Genomic DNA, 23,751 nt, shown 5'->3' on the forward strand with positions numbered 1-23,751 from the left:
TTGGTCCCACCCTTTGTGGCTAAAACAGCTTCCACTCTTCTGGGAAGTATTTCTACAAGATTTTGCAGTGTCTCTATGGGAATCTTTGCCCATTTATCCAGAAGAGCATTTCTGAATTCAGACACGGATGTTGGATGAGCGCCTGGCTCTCAATCTCCGTTCTAGTTCATCCCAAAGCTGTTCGATGGCGTTGAGGTCAGGGCTCTGTGCGGGCCAGTCAAGTTTTTCCACACTAAACATATCCAACCATGCCTTTATGAACCTTGCTTTGTGAACTGGGGCACATTCATGCTGGAACAGAAACCGGCCTTTCACAAACTGTTCCCTCAAAGTTGGATGCATACAATTGTCCAAAATATCTTGGTATGCGGAAGCATTAAGATTTCCCTTCACTGGAACAAAGGGGCCTAGGCCATTCCCTGAAAAACAACCCCATATCATTATCCCTCCTCCACCAAACTTTACAGTTGGCACAATGCAGTCAGGCTGTTAACGTTCTCCTGGCACTCGCCAAACCCAGACTTATCGATCAGACTGTCAGATAGAGAAGCGTGATTCATCACTCCACAGAAAATATTTCCACTGCTCCAGAGACGAGTAGTGGCAACGTACTTTACACCCCTAGATACGATGCTTGGCATTGTCCTTGGGGATGTAAGGCTTGCATGCAGCTGATCGGCAATGGAAACCCATGTCATGAAGCTCCCGTGGAACAGCTTTTGTGAGGATGTTAATCTCATAGGACGTTTGGAACTCTGCAGTTAAGTCAGCGGGTTGTTGGTGACTTTTATTCATTATGCTCCTCAGCACTTGGCAACCCCGCTCTAAGGCGGGATTCACACGACCGGGTCGTTCCCGAGCCCAAGTGTCGGCCGGTAAAATCGGCCATTTTGCCCGGCCGGTTTGCATAAAGTTATGCATCCGTGCCGGGCCGGGCAGATCCGGACAGTGACATCAGCGGCAGCTCCTGAAGGGGAATCCCCATGTGTTCGGGGATTCCGCTTCAGGAGTTTCCCCTGATGTCACTGCCCAGATATGGACAGAGACATCAAGCGCTCTGTCCAGGAGCGGAATCCCCGAAAGCACGGGGATTCCGCTCCTTCTAGGAGCTAAAGTGCGGCTAGCACATAGCAGAGCGGGGAGATACCTCCCTGCTCTGCTATAGTGGCGTCGCTACAGTAGCAGCAGCCGCAGCAGCAGCAGCTGCTACTACTACTAGCGGCGCCATCGAAGGTGTCGCCGAGCCAGGGTGCTTTTAACAAGCAGGGGAAGGGAGCCAGCGCAGCGCTCCCTTCCACCTGCTGTACACCCCGGCCCTGCAGCACAGTGTACAGCGATGCCATTCGTCAGAATGGCATCAACTCCTCCTCCTCACATGCACTCTGCGCTGTGAGGAGGAGGAGATAGAGCGCAAGCGCCGGGAAACCCGGCCATCACTCGGAACACATTCCGGTGATGGCCGTGTAATACCAGGCCCCATAGACTTGTATGGGAGCCGGGCGGCCGGGCAAAGATAGAGCATGTCCTATTTTTTGACGGCCGGATTTTCCGGCCGTCAAAAAATCGGTCGTGTGAATAGCCCCATTAGGGGTCTATCATTCCTAATGCAGCCGGGTGCCGGCCGATTTATGAACGGCCGGCACCCGGCCGGGAAACCCTGCCCTGTGAATGAGGCCTAACTTTACGTGGTCTGCCACTTCGTGGCTGAGTTGTAGTGGTTCTTAAATGCTTCCACTTTGCAATAATACCGCTCACAGTTGTTTGTGGAATATCTAGGAGGGAAGAAATTACACGAACTGACTTGTAACAACAGTGACATCGGATTATAGTACCGCGCTCTAATTAAGTGAGTTCTTTAGAACGACCCATTCTTTCACACATTTGTAAAGGCAGACTGCATGGCTAAGTGCTTGATTTTATACACCTGTAGCAATGGGACTGAATAAAACACCTGAATTCAATGATTAATACTTTTGTCCATATATCTGTATGTAACAATGCTGAAACTCCACAAGAACATGAAAATCTCTCGTGGACACCAATTGGCTGTATCATGTTGTTACTAACCAACAGCCTAAACTGATTCAAGCTACTGCTTAGTAAGAAGTGTGGCAAAAAAAATTAATAATAACGTTCATTAATGAAATGGAAACTTACTTGTTTCCCTTTAACAGCTATTGTAATGAGATTCCAATGCATGCTGAATCTGTGAAACACAGTCACTAAGGTTTTATAATGTATAGATCGCACATGGTGTAGTTTATACCTACATAACTTTGAGCAGAAGATATGTAAATGATAGAGGACAATCAAATTAGACTCATTTTATATAATTCACTGGAAAAGAATGCATGTGCACTGAATGGCCACTTCATTAGAGACACCATCCAGTAGTGTGTTGGATCTCCTTTGGCCTTCAGAACTGCAGTAATTAGTCATGGCATAAATTCCACTAGGTGCTGAACTTGTTCTGTAGGAATATTGGCACATTTGTACACCATAGCTTCTCGCAGTTGCCACTAAAGTGTCTTTCCAGCTGCCAAGAAGAGATCAACTTGGTCGGCCTAAATGCTTAGGTAAGCCCTACTGCTCAAATGTCCATCCACAGGTATCAGAGAACCCAGGGTGTGCCAGGAAACCATTTCCTACATCACTCCCCCTCCACCAGCCTGAACTGTTGACAACTGACAGGAAGGGTTCATCGATTCATGCTGCTTGCACCAAATTCTAAACCTCCCATCAGCATGGTGCAACAGAAATCTGGATTCATCTGACCAGGCAATCCGATTCTTGCACTCTTTAGCCCACTGGAGACTTGCCTTTTTGTTTCATTTAACCCCTTAAGGACCCAGCCTGTTTTGGCCTTCAGGACACAGCCGATTTTTTCAAATCTGACATGTGTTACTTTATGTGGTGATAACTCTGGAATGCTTTCACCTATCCAAACGATTCTGAGATTGTTTTCTCGTGACATATTGCACTTGATGTTACTGACAAAATTTGGTCGATAAATTCAGTATTTATTTGTGAAAAACACCAAAGTTTAGAGAAAATTTGTGATAATTAGCATTTTTCTTAAATTTAAATGTATAGGCTTGTAAGGGTATGTTCACACGGCAGCGTCCATTACGGCTGAAATCACGGAGCGGTTTTCAGGAGAAAACAGCTCCTGAATTTCAGACGTAATAGCATGTTGCCGGCGTTTTTCGCAGCGTCCATTACGGACGTAATTGGAGCGGTTTTTCTATGGTGCAAATGGAAAACGGCTCCAATTACGTCCCAAGAAGTGACAGGTACTTCTTTGACGCGGGCGTCTGCTTAACGCGCCGTCTTTTGACAGCGGAGCGTAAAAAAATGACCGTTGGTACAGAACATCGTAAAGCCCATTCAAATGAATGAGCAGATGTTTGCCGGCGCATTGGAGCCGTATTTTCGGACGTAATTCTAGGTTAAAACGCCCGAATTACGTCCGTAAATAGGGTGTGTGAACCCAGCCTAAGACAGATAGTAATACCACACAAAATAGTTACTAGTTAACATCCCCTATATGCCTACTTTATGTTTGCTTCGTTTTTTGAACGTCCTTTTATTTTTATAGGACATTACAAGACTTAGAACTTTAGCAGCAATTTCTCAAATTTTCTAAAAAAAATTCAAAAGGCTGTTTTTACAGGGACCAGTTCAGTTCCGAAGTGGCTTTGAAGGCCTTATATATTAGAAACCTCCATAAATCACCCAATTTTAAAAACTTCACCCCTCAAAGTATTCAAAAAGTTTCTTAACCCTTTAGGCGTTTCACAGGAATTAAAGCAAAACAGACAGGAAATGTACTAATTTAATTATTTTTTTTGCCAAAATTAATTTGTGATAAAAAAAATTTGTACAACAGAAGGTTTTAGCCAAGAATTGCAACTCAACAACATTTATTACCCTGATTCTACAGTTTTTAGAAATATCCCACATGTGGCCCTAGTGTCCTCTTGGACTGAAACACGGACCTCAGAAGCAAAGGGGCACATAGAGGATTTTGGGGCCTCCTTTTTTAGATTATATTTTAGACACCATGTCAGATTTGAAGGGGTCTTGTGGTGCCAAAACAGTGGAGAGCCCCCAAAAGTGACCCCATTTTGGAAACTACACCCCTCAGGGAGTTTATCGAAGAGTATAGTTAGGATTTTAACCCCACAGGTTTTTTGCTAAAATTATTGGAAATAGTCTGTATTGAAAATCCACCTTTTTTCTCAAAAAACGTAGACATTTTTAATTTTTACTAGTAATAAAGGAGAAAAATAACCCCAAAATTTGTAAAGCAACATCTCCCGATTACAGGAATACTGCATATGTGGTAATAAACTTCTGTTTAGACCCACGGCAGGGCTCAGAAGGGAAACAGTGCAATTTGGATTTTGGAGCACAGATTTTGCTGGAATGATTTTCGGTGCCATGTCGCGTTTGCAACGTCCTGGAGGTATCAAAACAGGAGAAACCCCCCAAAAGCGACCCCATTTTGGAAACTACACCCCTTGTTCCTAGGGGTATAGTGAGCATTTTGACTCCACAGGTTTTTTGCAGAATTTAGTGGAATTCGGTTTTTTTTCCTGAAAAAACGTAGACATTTAAAATTTTTACTAGGAATAAAGGAGAAATAGAAACCACAAAATTTGTAAAGCAACTTCTCCTGATTACGAGAATAGCTCATATGTGGGAATAAACTGCTGTTTGGACCCACGGCAGGGCTCAGAAGGGAAGTAGTGCCATTTGGCTTTTTGAGAACAGATTTTGCTGGAATGGTTTTCGGCGTCATGTCACGTTTACAGAGCCACTGAGGTGCCAGTACAGTGGAAACTTCAAAAAAGTTACACCATTTTGAAAACTATACCCTGAAAGTATTCATTTAGGGGTATAGTGATTGTGTTGACCATGTCGGTTTTTTTTAGCTAGAATTACGGGAGAGCATAAAACTGAAGGAGCGCCTTGTGGCTTTTTGGGCCTAGTTAGATGAATTCCAGGCACAATTTATTTGCAGACTTTCTGAAGTGACTGAGCAGAAAACACTGTCCTTCAGTATTCATCTAGGGGTATAATGAAGTGTTTTGTGTTTTTTTTAGGTTTAATTCTAATTCATAAATGGGCAATAATGTACCGGAAATAGGGGTGAAAGGCCAAAAATAGGTAAAAAAAAAAAAAAGGAGAGAGTAAGTAATAAAATTTAGAAATTTAGGGAGGAATGGTAGGCGCGAAAACAGTCCTTGATACACAATCCTGGCTTATCAGGACAAGTGTCGCACTGATAGCCCGCGTCTTTTCGCATTCCGTTTTTATAACAGACGCAACATTTTTTTGTACGGTCTTTTTCTCAGCGGGGGGCACTTCACTTGGGAAGTGCCGCCCTAATACAATTCTGCTGGCCTCACTGCTATAGGATGTACTTGCAGCCTCTTCTGCTCATTCTTTGAAAAGTAGTTTTATTACTTTCTCCTGGTATTCAAGATGCCGTGCTTGATTCCCCGACTTCCGATAAATAATAAAGGAATTGTACAGTGCTGTTTGTATGAGGTGCACTGCAGTCTTCTTGTACCATATGCGGGACTTCCTCATTGCACTGTATGTCTGTAGCATTTGATCTGCCAGGTCTACGCCACCCATGTGTTGGTTATACTCCTGTATATACACAGGCTTGAGGGCTGTGGCATTACGCCCTCTTACTGGAACAGGGGTGCTGCTGTCCCCATGAATGGACGTGATGATAAAAACATTTTTTATCCCTAAATGTGGTCACCATCACAGTCCCATTACACAATGACCTGCTATCACCAAGTCTCAGTTTTTGGTCGACCAAATTTTTTGGGAGGCCTTTTTGATTCCTCCGTATTGTGCCACAGGCGACTGTATTTTTCTCAAATAGGCAGTGGAACAGTGGGATGCTAGTATAGAAATTGTCTATATAAAAGGTTATAACCTCTATCTAGCAGGGGGTACAAAAGGTCCCGCACAATTTTGCCGCTTGTATTGAGGACAGGGGGACACTGTTGGGCAGATTTGGGAGTCTATTCCCTCATAAATTCTAAATCTGTGAGTGTACCCACTTTCACTCTCACAGAGCTTATACATTTTTATCCCGTATTTTTCCCTTTTACTCGGCAAGTATTGCCTAAATCGTAGCCTTCCTTTGAAGAGAACGAGTGACTCATCTATGGCAATATTTTTATTAGGGGTGTATGCCTCTGAAAATGTTTCACTCAGAAGTGAATTTTAATTTTAAATAATCTGTCCTGGTTGAGGTCACCAGGCGGAGGGCACTGGCTGTTGTCAATGTAATGGAGGAATCTTAATATTGCCTCAAACTGAGTTCTCACCATTACAGCCCTGTACATTGGGTTAGCATACAAAACGTCGGTCGACCAGTAGGACTGTATGCTGGGTTTCTTAATGAGCCCCATATTAAGAAGGAGCCCCCAGAACTTTTTAATTTCTGCAGCACATGTTGGATGCCACATCTGGCCTCTAGCGTAATAGGATGCGGGGTGACTGTCCAGATGCTGTTCGGCATAAATATTTGTTTGGGTGACCATTAGGTTCACCAATTCCTCCGTGAAGAAAATTTGAAAAAAAATTAATTCCGTGTACCCAGTGGTATCAATTTTTATTCCTGGCGCAGAAGTGAATTCAGGAATTTGGGGTGAAAAAATATTTGGGGGCACCCAATTGGAGTCACTCGAGTGACTGTCACTCTGCCTACTCCGCCTTTTTGGAGGGGGGATCCTCACTATCGCTAGAGGATGACAAAATAAGGAAGTGTTCCTCATCCTAACTGGCGGTTTCTGTGTCTGTGTCTGAACACAGCATGGCGAAGGCCTCCTCCACAGTGTAATTCTGTTTAGCCATAATTTTATACTTTTTAACAATTTTTTTAAACTTTTTTAAAATTTTATGACAAATAAAAAAAAACACGTCTGAAATGTCGTCAGAAACCTGGTGTAATAATTTTTAGATTATTTAAATTTGAACTTTTTATTTTATGTTATAACAAAAAACCGCGCCTGAAACGTCAGCGCAGGAAGGGTTAACACTCCTTTTCGGCCGGCTGCGTGCGATATATATAGCGCATATTTATAACACACACATATATATATATATATATATATACACACACACACACACACACACACACACATATAATAATCACCTGTATATATCCTACACTACCACCTATAATTTTTGTACTTTTGACAGGTCCCCAAAAGGAGAGGGGAGGTGGATCGGGGAAATTTATGGGGTTAGAAAACGGGTTTGTGTAATGTATTTAACTTGTGAGGGGACGCACTAAATTCTCTCTGGTCCGATCTCCTCAGAACGGTCATGACTGACAGAAATGAGGAGATCCGTCACAGAGGAAGGGTGGCAATTTACTTTTCTGATGTGATTGGTCAGTCTGGCAATTGGTCCCGCCGCCGATTGAAACATTGAAACTAATTCATGGCAAACTTGTTCACTTCAATTTTATGCTGCACTTCGAAGTCACGGGTCTTTTTTCCATACATGGAAGCTCTAGTCGTGAAAGGGCAAGGTGTCTCTAATAAAGTGTCTATTCAGTGTATGCACTTGGCAAGACCAAGCTGATCTCTCAGCTGAAGTCACCATCAGGTCATGCATTCCTGTATGGAGAGTTATCTGAACAAGCATCTTAATGTCATTAGCAGACTGTAATGGGGGTTTTAACACTCGACTATTATCGGGCAGACGAGCGTTCATATAACGCTCGTTGCCGATAATTGCCCTGTGTAAATAGGGCAGCGACCAGACGATGAACAAGCAAACGCTCGATCATCTGCTGGTCGTATAGTTTAAAAAAAGTAAAAGATTATCGTTGTCGGCAGCACCTGTCCCTGTGTAAATAACGAGACCCGCTGCCGACATGATAATAATGTATGGGGATGAGCTATTGTAGTAACGACCACTCATCTCCATCCTTAGCTCCGTGTGACAGGAGCAAGCAGGCGCCGATCAACGATGAATATATGTGTCGGTGTGCATTGCGTTATTGCATCAGTTGTCCTTGCGAGTGGCATGTGTTTATCACGCACTCGCAAAGTTTTTTTTTTTTCCTTTCAATGGAATTGATGCGCAAATCACGCACAGCAGACGGATGTGAATCCGTGTGCTGTGCGTGGTTTTCATGCACCCAGTGACTTCAATGGGCAGGTAGGTGTATGAAAACGCACCAATATGGGACATGCATGGAGTTTCACACAACGGACACTCGCTGCGTGAAAACTCACGCATGTGTGAACAACCCCATTGAAAATCAATGGGTCCGTGTGCTGTGAGTGATTTCCACGCACATCACACGGACGTCATTTTTTAAATTGAAGCAGTAATTAACGTTTAGGATTATACTTTAGACATAAAGAACATCCTACCTTAATTGACACTTTGTGCTTGGTGAAAGCTCGACTTCTCAGTAGCTGATGTATACAGTGAATAGGTAGAAAACCAGTAATGTTAGCACTCAGATTGCTTGTGACGGGGACCCGAACTGCATGGGCGGTGACAACCTGAAAACAAGACAAAAATCAACATGATACTCTTCAAATTAACCAATTATCGTTAGAAACATTTGTGTTGCTCTTTTCCATTTTCATTTGCCAATTGAAAAAAAAATATAGAGCAGGTAACACAGGAAACGACAGGGGGCAAATAAGGGGAAGAAACAGGGGCAAGAGCCTGGTAATTTTATTGGGGAGATGGAAAACAATTTAATTCACAGCCACAGTTCATCTACACATGTGCATCCAAAACAGTTCACCTATAGGTAGTCGAACAAAAAATATACATCCCCTGGTATAGGTCATAAGAAATATATGGTTTTACCTGCTCTGTAAAGATCTCCTGAGTGAAAATGGTCTTCATTCTACTAAGAGAACTTGGTTTTATGACAATCTAGAAATGAACAAATCAACCAGTTAAAGTTTCCACACTCCTGTTTGAATGACAACAACTAAATTATGTAATTTGTAGAGAAATACAAATGAATACTTTGAATTCCTAATGGTGTAATAGGTTTTATGTACAGTCTGTCTCCAATCAGTCTCCCAATAAGACTCCATTCTCTAATACTACTATGGGCTTCTCTGAGGTATGAGGCTATTATGAACATAAAGCAGTCAAAGATCAAAAACGCTTATTAATGCCATACTTTTTCTATTACAAAATTCAAAGTGGTTGTCAACCAGTTTTCCCCAGACTCCTGAAAGGCAAATCAGAAAAGATATGCAGCGAGACATTCCCTGCTCCCATAGAACTGCATAAATAAACCAATTCAGGAATTTGATAGTCAGTGGGGGCTATAATGACAGTAATTAACAGGTTCCCGACCGCTGGCCGTAAATATACGGCCAGCGGTCAGGGTCTCTAAAGTCCGGCGTATAGTATATATACGGCCGCACTTCAGAGACTGTGCACGCGCGATCGCGTGCACACAGCTCTATGCCCTGGCTGTTGCTAACAGCCATGGGCACTGGGCAGAATGTCAGGGGTCAATCTTTTGGCCCCTGAACATGTGATCGCTGTGACAACCAATCACAGCGATCACATGCATTTCTGCATAGAAAACAGTGTGCACGCGATCGCGTGCACACAGCCCTGTGCCCTCGCTGTTACCAACAGCTCTGGGCACTGGGCAGAGTATCAGGGACCAATCTGATGGTCCCTGATCATGTGGTCACTGTGAAAACCTATCACAGCGACCACATTTGTTTTATTTTGACTTTTCTGGCAGTAAATCTCCTGCCTCTTTTCTTCTCCTCAAACATTGTTTCAGTTTGAGGAGAAGAAGAGACTCGGGAGAATTGCTGCCAGAAGAATACAGTGAAAAAAAATACAGTTACACTAAAACATTCTCTGTATAGATAGATTTCTATCTATCTATACAATCTATCTATCCATCTATCTTTTTTTCTATCTATCTACCTTTCTTTCTTTTATTCTATTAGAATAGGCAGGTAGGGAGTATATAATTATATATATATCCACATATATATAATATATATAGCAATAGCGGTTTATTTTTTTGTTAGCGGTAGTGTAGATATATATAGCAGTTAGTTTGTGTGTTTTATAAAAAAAAAAAAAAAAAAAATTTGTTTAGTTAGTGTTAGTGACGTTATGGCGAGGAAGTTGTTTAGCGCCGAGGAGGCATACGCCATGCTGTGGTCTGAGTTGGAGACCGCATCAGAGATGGCGTCCGAGATGGAACCTGTTTTAGGTAGTGACGATGACAGCGTCACTTCAGGTTCATCTTCAGGGGACGTTGTCCCTGATGCAGTCGAAACTGCAGAACATGAAAGCGCAGGGCCAAGTAGCGCTGTAGCATGGGACAGCCTGGTCCCTCCAGTCCAGGCTCTTGTATGGGCACCTGTCCCATCTTTTGGGCCTAGAATCCACGGATTTACGGCCACTCCTGGCATAACCGTGGACAATACAAATTTTGTCCAAATGGATTACTTCCATTTATTTATAACGGACGACATCCTAAATCAGATTGTCCACGAAACAAATTTATATGCCACGCAATATATAAGGCAGAAACCTTCATCCACCCATGCCAGAGATTGGACGCCCACCAATTTGCAGGAATGAAAAATTTTTTTGGGGCTCACCCTAAATATGGGTATTGTCAAAAAGCCCTCCATTAGGTCTTACTGGTCAACAAGACCCGCCCAAGCCACCCCAGTATATTCTGCAGTAATGCCCAGGTCTCGTTATGAGACAATAATGAGGTTCCTCCACTTCAATGACAACGCACAGGCCCCCCCAAGTACCGATGCAAACCGGGATCGGTTGTTCAAAATAAGACCGCTAATAAATTCCCTGAATAATTTATTTCTGCAACTCTACACCCCTGAGCAGAATGTAAGTGTGGACGAATCCCTCCTCAACTTTCATGGCAGACTTAGCTTTCGCCAATATCTACCTTCCAAAAGGGCAAGATATGGCGTTAAGCTCTACAAATTGTGTGAAAGCGGGTCAGGATATACCACCGCCTTCAGGATTTATGAAGGGCGGGACCGCACAATAAATGTTCCTGGATGCCCCCCTGATCTTTCCACCAGCAGTAAGATTGTGTGGGAGATAATGCAGCCTCTGCTTCACAAGGGGTACCACCTGTACTGTGATAATTGTTATTCGAGTGTGCCCCTGTTTAGGCATTTGCATGCTGCAAGGACTGGGGTATGTGGTACCATGCGCAAAAACCGAATTGGTTTTCCACAGCAATTAGTGGGGAAGCGCATGGTAAAGGCGGACTCCTGTGCTTATGCATCTGAAGAATTGCTGGCGGTCAAGTTCAGGGATCGCAAAGATGTGTATGTGCTAAGCACGATTCATACCGCAGGAACAGTGGCAGTGAGGGAAAGAGGGGCAACATCGGACAAGCACAAACCAGTGAGCGTGTCCGAATATAACAAGTACATGGGGGGGGTGGATTTAAGCGACCAGGTTTTACAGCCCTATTTAGTAAAACGCAAAACTAAAACCTGGTACAAAAAAGTGCCCATTTATTTGTTACACGTGGCCATCCACAACTCATTTGTGCTCTACAAAAAAAACAGAGGCAGAGACACATACCTGGATTTCCAGGAGAAAATTATTGAAGGCCTCATTTTTGATGTTCAGGACACCCGAGAATGCCCCCAGTCTGAGGATGTCACGCGACTGACTGAAAGACACTTCATCAGTCGGATTCCCCCAACACCAACCAGAAGCAACCCCCAGAAAAAGTGCCGCGTCTGCAGAAAAGACGGGCACCGCAAAGATTCCCGATATTTCTGTCCCTCATGTCCCTCGCAACCAGGCCTGTGCATTGAGCCATGTTTTAAAAAATACCTCACTGTTCTGAATTATTAGATTTTAGTTAATTTGTTGAAAATATATTTGCCCTACATTACGTTTTTATTTTTCCCCTGATTTTACTCCAAGGGTGAGGGAGGGAATGGGTGGGGGGTGGATGTCATGTTTGATGTTTTCTAAAGTTCATCTGCTGGAGAGATCCATTTGCATTAACCTGAAATTTCTTATTTTAGAAAACCCCAAAAAATAAATTCCCATTATACCCCTAGATGAATATTTTGGGATTTCTGCTTCAAGAGCAGATATTTTGGAAGTGTTATAGAAACTCTGTTGAGTTTTGTAAAACCAGCTTTGAAAAAAAGCGATTTGTGAAATAATCTTCTTCTATCCTCCGCCCTCCTACATCTCTATGTGATAAATAAGGCCACATATTTGGTATCCCCGTGCACGGGAGAAGTGGCAGAATGTGAACGGAGATTAATTTTGACCGTGGTCTAAGCCGTGTGTGAAAAATGCTGGTATAAACTGACGCATTTGCTAAAAAATTGCTAATTTTATTTTGATCCATCTTATTCAAGAAACTTTCAGAAGAAAACTGGACTGTCTAAAAATATGATAAACCCCTTGAAGGAAACCTTGTGGGGTCTACTTGTGTGAATGAAGTCGTTTATGGGGTGTTTCTAATGTTTCAGCAGCATTAGGCCCCCCAGAAAACAGTATGCGGCTATAAAATCAAATGCAGAATTCCTGGACCGAAAAGGCCAAAAAGCCTCCTTTTATGCCAAGCCCTGGCACATGCCCGCACAGCGAATAAGGCACACATATTTGGTATCCCCGTGCACGGGAGAAGTGGCAGAATGTGAACGGAGATTAATTTTGACCGTGGTCTAAGCCGTGTGTGAAAAATGCTGGTATAAACTGACGCATTTGCTAAAAAATTGCTAATTTTATTTTGATCCATCTTATTCAAGAAACTTTCAGAAGAAAACTGGACTGTCTAAAAATATGATAAACCCCTTGAAGGAAACCTTGTGGGGTCTACTTGTGTGAATGAAGTCGTTTATGGGGTGTTTCTAATGTTTCAGCAGCATTACGCCCCCCAGAAAACAGTATGCGGTTATAAAATCAAGTGCAGAATTCCTGGACCGAAAAGCCTCCTTTTATGCCAAGCCCTGGCACATGCCCGTGAATAAAGCACACATATTTGGTATCCCCATGCACGGGAGAAGTGGAAGAATGTGAAATGCGATGAATTTTGTCCGTGGTCCATTTTGTGTGTGAAAAAGCTAGCATAAACTGACGCATTTGTTAAAAAAAAAAGCTAATTTTATTTTGTTCCATCTTATTCAAGAAACTTTCAGAAGAAAACTGGACTGTCTAAAAATATGATAAACCCCTTGAAGGAAACCTTGTGGGGTCTACTTGTGTGAATGAAGTCATTTATGGGGTGTTTCTAATGTTTCAGCAGCATTACGCCCCCCAGAAAACAGTATACGGCTCTAAAATCAAATGCAAAATTCCTGGACCGAAAAGGCCAAAAAGCCTTTTATGCCAAGCCCTGGCACATGCCCGCACAGTGAATAAGGCTCACATATTTGGTATCCCCATGCACGGGAGAAGTGGAAGAATGTGAAAGGAGATTAATTTTGGCCGTGGTTCATACCGTGTGTGAAAAATGCTAGCATAAACCGACGCAATTGTTAAATTCTTGCATTTTTTTCCAATTTTGCCCACTTTAGAGAAAAAAAAAAAAATGATATATACTGACAAATGCCACTAAAACAAAGCCCTATCTGTCTTTAAAAAGAGTGTAAAATTCAAAGATGAACTTTATTCACCTGCAGCGTTATAGTCATCTAAAGAAGCGCATAGCAAAATTGTGAAATTTGCTCTGGTCATTTAGCTGTAAAACAGCCTAGTCCTTAACCGGTTAAATGTTGTCGCCAAGCTTTCACAGAAACTGATAACAATGCTCTTTAGCCGTTTAGTTAGTTACAACAGAACATAATAGACTTCATTTATAACAGTGCGTTTTGAGGTCCGCAGACACTTCACCTGCACCTGAATCGGTCATGGTGGGACACTTGAGTGAATGTAAAGGCTTGGATCCTGAGATTCAGACCTTTTCCATCATAGCTTGCAAATGATATCTTGTAAGATGCTAGTCATTTGCTTCATTGCACTTGCACACAGTTGCAGTAAAGCAAATGCTGATACCTTAGAAGACAGACATTTAATATTACACATCACAGGAGGAGGTCTAGAGCAGAGCCTCTGGACATGATACCTTACAGAAATGTGTCCTGATTTATCCTAGAGGGAGGTTATGCCAATATGTTACATTTGAAAATAGAAGCATAATAGTAAACTCATATGTGCCGATAATGGTGTGACAATAATGTTGTGGTGCTACATATAAAAACTGTGAACCCGGTTTGTCATGAGGTTTCAAATGAAGCAGGTTTACACGAACACAACAAAACCACAACTAATGAAACATGCAGAGCGCTATAAAAAAATGCAGCATGCCATAATAACTTTTCATATGATAAGTGGTTTAGCGTATAACAAAAACTAACAACGTATATATGCTGATATATGCACCAATTTGAATTAAGAATGCGACGATACTTACATATGTGCTATAGTGATCAAGACTAGAATATCATAGTGACTTGTAGCATGGGGGAAGTCTAGTATATTCACTAGATACAGAGTAGGATAAAGTAATCTCTGTGCATCTACCCCACACCGCAAGAGTAGGAAAATAGCAAAGGAAGCAGTCCACTTACATTCTGTAGAAAGAATGCTATTTTATTTACCTTCATTCCCAGTGTGGAGCAGACCAAGTCAATGATGGCACTCAACTGGTTGCTATGGAAATACATAGCCACTAATAGCAGCATTTCTCCGAACGAAGCAGACACGCCAGCTGTACTGTAAGGAACAAGTAAATAATAATGTAAGATCACATATCACACATTACAATTCCACCAATATTACATTTGCATCCAATTTTTTTCACACAGGCTCACCTTTCAAAATAAGCTTCTTCTTTTATCATCCAGCTGAGCCACATTAGCATCAATTGCTCCTGTTCTGGCGTACTGAAACAGATATGCAAAAAAATAAAGTAAAAGAAAACTCCACCATAATCATTCAGAACTGGAAAGCACCCTGCAGCTATTAAAAAGAGCACAAGGGAAGAGGCTGGTCCTTGGGTTTCCTTGCCTGTAAGAGGTACACATTAGTAGGTTTCTTTCTCCTGGTGAGATGGCCACCGCCACCAGACAGAGAATAGGTGCAGAGGTGGTCACTCAGCTACGCTGTCTCCGTAACTCTCATAGTAGTTACAGAAACAGCGTAACACAGCGAGCCATCTCCCCAGACGGGGTGAGGGAACCACAGATCGAGATAAGTGCAGGTCCCACAGCGGAAACCCGCATCTATCAGATATTTATGGCATATCCTATGGATGGGACAAATGTCTGAGATGGGAAACCCCTTTTTTTTTGTAAATTCTTTATTTACTATTTTCAAATAAGGAGCATATCAAGCAGGGATACAAAAGTAAAACGGGGGGGGGGGGGACGACGGACGACAAAAATAATAACACATGCCAAATACAGGACATGCAGGTCCACGACATTGCATCAAACAACTAACAGAATTTGGCAATCAGTATCAAAGAAAAAGAAAGAAGGGAAAAGAGAAGAGGAGGAAGAAAGAAAGAAAGAAAGAAAGAAAGAAAGAAAGAAAGAAAGAAAGAAAGAAAGAAAGAAAGAAAGAAAGAAAGAAAGAAAGAAAGAAAGAAAGAAAGAAAGAAAGAAAGAAAGAAAGAAAAAAATAAATATAATTATTAGAGGGGGGGGGGGAATGAAAGGCACATGGTCCACAGAAGAACAAAGAACGACTGAAATCTCTGTTCAGATGGACATAATGGTCCTATATTCTGGGGAGTCCCGATAGACAATCCGGTGGTACCACGTTTTGGAGAAAATATCAGTTCTATTAGTCAACTGAGAAGTGAGGTCTTCCATGCATTTAATTTCCTCCATCTTAAGAAACCAGAGTCAGAGAGAGGGGTGTTCCGTGCTCTTCCATAAAACAGGTTTACAAGCTCGAGCACTCTTAACTAGGTGTTGAAGAATAGATCTTTTGTACGATGGTACAGGAATGTCGCTGAGATGAAGCAGGCCGGGATGGCCCAATATCGGATGTAACGGGGAAGGACGTGGCAGATGTTGGTTCCCAATAGACTTTCTGACTATTGTCAAGGTAGGGGAAATGGTGGGGTGAGGTGGGGAGGGTAAGAACAAGTTGGGTAGCCAGGGTAAAATATGAAGAGGCGAGGAGCAGAAATGCGATTCCAAAGGGACCCAAAGTTTGGCATCAGCATTACGATGCCAGTCCACTAGCCTAGTGAGATGAGTAGCTCTGTAGTATGTATAAATATCAGGTAATCCAACTCCCCCCTGTCTTTTAGGTCTATACAGTAACAACTTTGATATTCTGGCTGGCTTATTGTTCCACACAAATTTGGAGAGGAGGGAGGCAAGTGCATTGAAGAAAGACTGAGCAATATGAATGGGCAGAGCCTGGAGCAAATAAAGTATTCTAGGGATAACATTCATCTTAAGTATTGAGCAGCGACCAAACCATGTAAAGGTGCCAAGGGTCCATCTATCAAGATCTTTTTTAACGGAGGACAATAAGCGAGGAAAGTTGGCCTGATAAAGTCCAGATGTACGCGGGGTAAGGTGAACCCCCAGATATGGCAGGGTAGATGGGGACCACTTGAACGGGAAGGAGGATGATAAGGAAGCAAGGGCTGGTTGCGGTAAAGAAATATTGAGTGCTTCTGATTTCTGCAGATTCATTTTGTAATTAGATAGGGTCGCATATTGAGAGAGTTCAGCCAAAAGATTTGGAAGAGAGATTAACGGTTGGGATAGGAAAAATAAAAGGTTATCAGCATAAGCGGCAATTTTATGTGTGGTGTCCCCAACTCGAACTCCCGTTACATCATCATTCTGACGAACACATCTGAGGAGAGGTTCTAACGTGAGAATGAAATAAGAGGGGACAGCCCTGGCGGGTACCATTCAGAACAGGAAAATATTCAGAGAGGACACCATTAATATTAACGGCCGCAGAGGGGCGCGAGTGCAAACTACCAATCCACCAGAGCATGTTGGATCCAAGTCCTATGTGCTTCAAGGTCTGGGTAAGAAATCCCCAATCCACACGGTCAAAAGCCTTCTCGGCATCAGTGGATAGAAAGACAGCCAGGATAGAGGAGGAGGAGAGGTAATGTAGGATATTAATAGTCCTAGTGGTATGATCTCTAGCTTCTCTGGTGGGCATGAATCCAACCTGGTCACGATGGATGATATGTTGTAACAAGGGGGTAAGGCGGGTCGAGAGGATTTTAGCAAATAGTTTAAGGTCTACGTTCAAAAGGGAGATAGGTCTATAGTTCGAGCACTGGGAGAGATCTTTACCCTCTTTGGGGATAACCAAAATGTGGGCAGGGAAAACCCCTTTAATCTGTGTCCAATCAGACATAAATCCAGTTATTACCATGTTGTTGGCCTGCATATACAAGCAGATGTTTTGCTACAATAGGAACTGGAAAACATGTTCTCATCATAGAAAAATAAATCCTTGATATCCCCCGCATTGCCCAGTTGAGTAATACATCTGTACTCTGTCAGACTCCATAATTAATCATTTCATCACCATTTACTACGCAGGCAATGTTGTGCCCAAATAAGTAGGGTTGGCTGCTTAGCTACAAGTAGTCCTGGTAGTAGGAGACAGTACTCGATTTCTGTGAATCTAGCAGTTGTTGCTCAATTTAAGAAGCATTACTTCAAGTTCCTTTGCCTACAACGCTCAGGCCCCATGCACACGACAGCAAAAAACCACCGTTTTTGCGGACCGCAATTGCGGTCCGCAAAAACGGAGACATTCACTTTGATTGAACACTGACACCTTTCCGTAGCACTACGGAAGGGTGTCAGTGCCGTGGAAATGTTCCGGGAATTATGGAACATGTCCGTTCTTTCGCATTTTGCAGGCCGTGCTCCCATACTTTGTATGGGAGCACGGCCCGAAAATGCGGCTGTCAGTCAGCGGCCAGCCGTGCCCGCAATCGCGGGCCGTGATTGCGGGCACGGTCGTGTGCATGGGGCCTTAGTCTGTAACTGGGGCAGGGATAATAAAACATAGTTATGTGATAATACAGGGATTATGACTACTGGTATCTCTGCAAAGACTGTGATAATAAAGACTGTCACAGAATGTGATATCACAGCAAAGGAATAATAGTAACAGTGATGTCACAGTGCAGTAATTATGGTCACAGTATCACAATATAGAGAGATGGCCTCCTCCAAATCACGTTATTGCCCTAGTGTGTCCTTTTGGCCTTGGTCATTCTGGTATACACCAGCATACCTTTTTCTTTTTTTTTTAAGGATTGAATAGCGTAGTAGACTCTGCTATTCCATGCAGCGTTATCCCACAAAAAACCTGTATAATGCGTGTTTTAACATGGCAGCCTATGCGTGACGGATGCCACTGCATGGCATCCGACACTGTTCTCCGTTTAACGGATACGTCGGGAAGCTCCAGTGACATCACAGTCCATATATGGACAGGTATTTCACTGGAGCTTCCTGCTCAGGGCCCCAGGCAGTGGGAGAAACACAAAGGGGAAGTGGTCAGCGAGTGTATTCATCTCCTCTGCCATCCTCGTCCATGCCGCCGGCACTTCAGCCTCTCTGCACCAAAGGGAGTCACACCTCACCACAGACACCCGCACGGCAGCCCGAGTATCCCCCTGCAGTCCCCAGCTGCTTTTTACCTCTATCAGGGAAACTACATCACTGGAGCACCATGGATGAGGACACCAGGGGAGGTGAGTGCGCTCCTAGTGGAGGAGTGTGCCTGAGGACACCAGCCCTGGGGAAGCTCCGGATGTAACCATCTATATGGACAGTTACATCAGGAGGTTCTCAAGGGCCAGGGATTCCTGATGCTCTGCCCAGGACCAGCTCCTGTTGTAACGGATACGAATATGCTGCATGAAAAAAAACGCACGTGTGAACAGCCCCATTGATTTGCATAGGTCCGTGTGATGTCAGATATTTCTACGAAACAGCACACAGACGTAAAAAACATTAGTCTGAATAAGGTCTTAATACATGAAAAAACACCAAAGCCAACTTGCTGTGCTTTAGAAAATATGCCAACGAGCCAAAGAATGCAAGACCAAATAAAAAAAGAGCCGCAAAAGAACGAAAACCTGCAGTTTGAATTTAAGCTAACATCTAGCTGCAGCGTTTTTGCTACAAAAAACACCCGAAAAAAACGCCACAATACAAAAAAAGGTGGCATTTTCCTAAAAACACTTAAAAAGGTATCTAACATTGATGGCATGTACATATTAATATGCCAAAAATATTTTGATCGTGGTGGGTCAAACCGCTAGGGGCCACAGCATACCCAAGGAACATGTCCCTGTGAAATCTCGGATTATAAAAAAAAAAAACGGTTAAACTGTCGGATTAAAAAAAAAAATTTCGACGAATATACATGGCAGCGCACATCTTACCTTACTAGTGTGGAAAAAGCCAGCAGCATACAGAAAGAAAGGGAGACGAACCGCACCCCAGCGGGAGTTGCGGGTGGACGGCTGGTCATGAGCTGAAGAACTTGCTCAGCTTCTTCATCTGTTGGCCTTAAATGGAACACAAAACACCATAAGAAAGATAAAAAAGTCAGTGAGAAGCAAACTTTATTCTTCCTAGCTTTGTTTTGTTCTCTCCTGTTTTCCCTCTGTTTTTTATACAGTATAACATTTTATAAACATTAAACAGCTTAACAAAAAAAGGTAATGAGGAGCAACATGCTACTAAAAAACAGGATATTACTTATAAAAAACATAAACAGTAATTTCAAAACTTTATTTTCACCTTGCCTGTTGCATTACCATTGGTATTGTGTGAAATATAGTTTTTACATATATGCTTCTCAATTAAAAGGCGTTTTCCCAATATCAATATATATCCCCAGGATAGCTGATTAATATCTGATCGGTGGGGGTCCGACAGTTGGGACCCCAAACAATCACGAGAACGGGCTTACCTTGCTGTTCTTGAGAGTCCCATATGAATGGAACCGTACTGCACATGCTTGGCCACCGCTCCATCAATTTCTATGAGGCTGGCGAGTGCTATCTTTAAGCAGCCCCATAGAAATGAATGGAGCAGTAGATGAGCATGCGCAGCACCGCTCCATTCATATGAGGCTTCCTGGAGCGTCAAGGTAAGCTCGTTCTCGTGATCGGTGGTAGGCACAGCGGATGGACCCCACACCGATCAGTTATTTATCATCTATCCTGTGCATAGGTGATAAATATGGATTATGGGAAAGACCCTTTAATGCCCTGTTCACACTGAGTTTTTTTGCAGGCAGAAAAACGTGCTTCAGAATTTTAAAGCAGACTTTGCCCTGCCTGCAATTTCTTGCCGCGTTTTTCGCCCGCAGCCAAAAACAAAGCAAATGGGAGGTCAGATGCGTAGCCGCTAAAAGCTGTCGCGGGAAAAAAATGCCTCCGCCTCCAATTGAAATCAATGGGCGGCGATTTCCGAGGTTTCCTGGTACCGATTACGACGTGGCGTCCGCGTAAAAATCAGCGTCAATAGAACTCTGGGTGAGCTTGGCCTAACCACAGGTTTCACTCTATACAATGCAAAGGGCGATATCCGTTTTGAAAATCTGCAACAAATCGGGATTTCTAAAACTCCATCCACATGTACGGTACTGTAAATTGAAGAATCTGCAATGAATATCTGCAGCAATTCTGCTGCATGTGAATTCACCCATAGATATTCTGAACATTTCTGACCATACTGTATTTATTATACAATAGATAAATACAATAATGATGTTTACAAAAAGGGGAATAGATTACGCTTACACCTAATGGGGGAGATTTATTAGGACTAGTCTTTCAAACGACAGTCCTAATAAACAATTTGTTGGAGTAAGATGTGACATTTATTAAAAGGCGAACGTCTCTCAGTAAATGTGTTGCATCTTTCAGCTGGCCATGCATCGATTGTGGGGTAACGACCGCAGCTGTGCACCATCCCCCCCCCCTTCCCCGCCATCGCTGCCGTTTCAGTTTCTCGCATGAGCCGAAACATGCTGAAGATCGCCTGAGGGAACCCAGAGGAGAGAAGTGGAGCGGTGAGGTGACTAATGGATGCGTATATATTTTTTTCTTTATTGTACGATGGGGATGGGAAAGGGGCAGTTTGTCTAATCGGGAAGTAGGGAGTGGGAAAGGGTATGGGGCCTGGCACGGGCCCCTACCTTGCTACGCCACACAGAGTAAATTCTACGACAGCTAGGAGCTTACTGGTGTAATTTTAATAAATTTTTCCAGCTCTGGTGACCCCACTCCTTTTGTTAAGCCACACCCACTTTTCCCAAAAGTAATGAGGACGGCAAAAGAATTTAACGCAAATTGAGACTTTTGGTCAACCGCGACTTTTCTACACACTGGCATAGGAATGATAATTTCCCCCCAATGTGCCTGCAAGCCAAGTCAAATTGACCTTAGATGCACAAACTGCAGCCCCTAAAATGAGATAATTATTATCCAGCAGAACATGCAAAAACGAAGCTACCACAAGAGTAAAAAATAAATGTAAAAAAAACAGAAACGCTAACAACAATGCAGGATAATAAGAAAAGGGTGTTGTTTACTTAAGACCAGCAATTCCCATCAGGGCACAATATAGACGAAGCAGGGCGCTGGCTTTGACTACATGCTCCTCTTTGAGTCCACAATATACAGGTCCTCCGTGCTCAATATCTCCTCCCTTTGTTAGCCGTGGTTTTTTCTCAGTTGGAAGAATGCTCATTAACTCTGAGAGGAGCTGCTTCCTCATTTGCCACAGAACGGAGCTGCTGTTTTCTCGTCTTCTCTAAAGTGAAAATCAGAGTTCTTATTGTACATATTGTAAGAGAGATAGGTATAAATTGTGAAAAAAAACATAATTACTGTATGTAATAAAGAACTGGAAGTCCTATTTTATTTCCAGGTATAAATCCAGCTACAGTAGATTATAACTACAACAGATTGTTATTGTCAAGAAAATAAACAATAGATAAAAGCTAAATCTTACCAGTTGGCCATTGCGAATAAATGTGCCAAACCAGGTCCTAACTTTTGCATTGGTCCCGAGGAGTAACCCGCTCACAAAGCACACCATGTTGCTCACACCATCATCACCAGTCTCATTTTTGGTATGGTCCAATGTCAATGCTACACCAAGCCCAGGAAGGTGACATTCCTCTACCTGTCACAAGTAGAGCACACACCTAAAATGTACCTGATTTTCTAACAAGCATGATAACTGCTAGTGTAAAGGAATAGTGAAAAAACAAACTACTTACCACCATGCCTCGAACTTTAAGGGCCTGAGATGGATTCATCTTGCACAGTTGACGTAGAGCTTCAGTTCTGCGCCTCCCTCCAGCACTTTCTTCATCTTGGCGTTCTCCATTTTTTATTAAGCTTCTACAAACTATACAAAAAACATAAATCATATAGATGACATAAATGAGTATTTCATGGTGTTTAAAGGGGTTTTCCCATCAGAGACATTTATGACAAATCCACAGAATATGTCATAAATGTCAGATAGATGCGGCTCCCACCTCTGGGATCCATAAATATCTCTAGAACGTGGTCCCCTAAACCCCGTTCTAGCTTTTTGTGCTCACGATGCCTCCCGGCCACTGCCTGAGGACGTGGTCGGGAGTTACGAAAACAGCGTAACTGGCTGAGCTACGCTGTTTCTGTAACTCCCACAGTAGTGAGTGGCAGTCACAGTAGCATGCGAGATACACGGTTTCCGTAACTACTATTCAGTACATGCAATTTTTCATTTGCACTAGAAAACATTGCGTATTTAGAGGTGTTTCAACATTAGGCTGGGTTCACGCGTTGCGATCAAAATGAGTTTATCCGCAGTTTGCAGCAGAACCGCACCATTATGCCGCAATTTTTGCGGTGGGTGGCTACCAAAAAAAACAAAAAACATTACGACTGAGACGTGTGAACCCAGCCTTAACCACCTCATCTGTATACAACATTGGAAACTATATGCACAGCATGGCAAAACAGCTGCAACGTGTGAACACAGCCGAATGTTAAAACACCTCTAAAAAAAATAAAATGCAATGTTTACTTAAACTATAAAATAATGTGCGGCTTTTAAGAACTGCACGCGTGCTTTGCGATGCATTTTTTCCCTGGATTTCAGTCATGGTGTTTTGTTTTGCTGTACAAAATAGTGCTGCATGCTGCACTATTTTGTAGAGGTTTTTTGACAGAATCTGTGACAGAGGCTTCTCACCTCACAGGTTCCCCTGCGTTCCAGCGCTGCCAGTGATGACGTGCCCTTATACCCACATGATCGCTGCGGCCAATACTAGAAATACAAGCGCAGATGTGAAAAGAGCCTAAACTTGCATCTTAGTCTCTAATGGTTTTCGTACAGATCACATTATTAGTGATTATTAAAGTGTACCTCCAATTATAAAACAACTTTCCAAAACATAAGTAGTCCAAGCGAAGATCAGAAACTTTGGAATATATTTTATGATAGAAAAAAATACTTTTTCTTCAGTTATCATACTCCTATCCTCCTCCCCCCAACTTCCTTAAATGTAGGCTCAGAATTCAGCCATAGAATCCGTAGAGCAGGGCACGATGGCTATGAGATTGTCGACTGGGCCTGACGTATCAGCGGGCTCGGACGACTTTTCTGTTATTTGTATGGCCAGATTAAAAAACTAAATTTTGAAACACTGCAGTTT

At 42.8% G+C, this 23,751-nt stretch overlaps 1 protein-coding gene across 1 annotated transcript in view; it reads right to left on the reverse strand.

Moving 5' to 3' along the window:
• Nucleotides 1–23,751, reverse strand: part of INTS2 (integrator complex subunit 2) — a 103,409-nt gene that overhangs the window by 67,517 nt on the left and 12,141 nt on the right. Inside the window, exons 6-13 of the mRNA XM_075853023.1 lie at nt 22,324–22,454; nt 22,053–22,226; nt 21,631–21,851; nt 19,469–19,594; nt 14,883–14,954; nt 14,670–14,784; nt 8,872–8,940; nt 8,421–8,555 (exon numbers count right to left, since the gene is read on the reverse strand). Of these exons, the coding sequence (XP_075709138.1) occupies nt 8,421–8,555; nt 8,872–8,940; nt 14,670–14,784; nt 14,883–14,954; nt 19,469–19,594; nt 21,631–21,851; nt 22,053–22,226; nt 22,324–22,454 (1,043 nt within the window). The remainder of the gene's footprint in view (nt 1–8,420; nt 8,556–8,871; nt 8,941–14,669; nt 14,785–14,882; nt 14,955–19,468; nt 19,595–21,630; nt 21,852–22,052; nt 22,227–22,323; nt 22,455–23,751) is intronic.

This window comes from Rhinoderma darwinii, chromosome 2 (genome assembly GCF_050947455.1).
Source record: "Rhinoderma darwinii isolate aRhiDar2 chromosome 2, aRhiDar2.hap1, whole genome shotgun sequence".
Taxonomy (NCBI): Eukaryota; Metazoa; Chordata; class Amphibia; order Anura; family Rhinodermatidae; genus Rhinoderma; species Rhinoderma darwinii.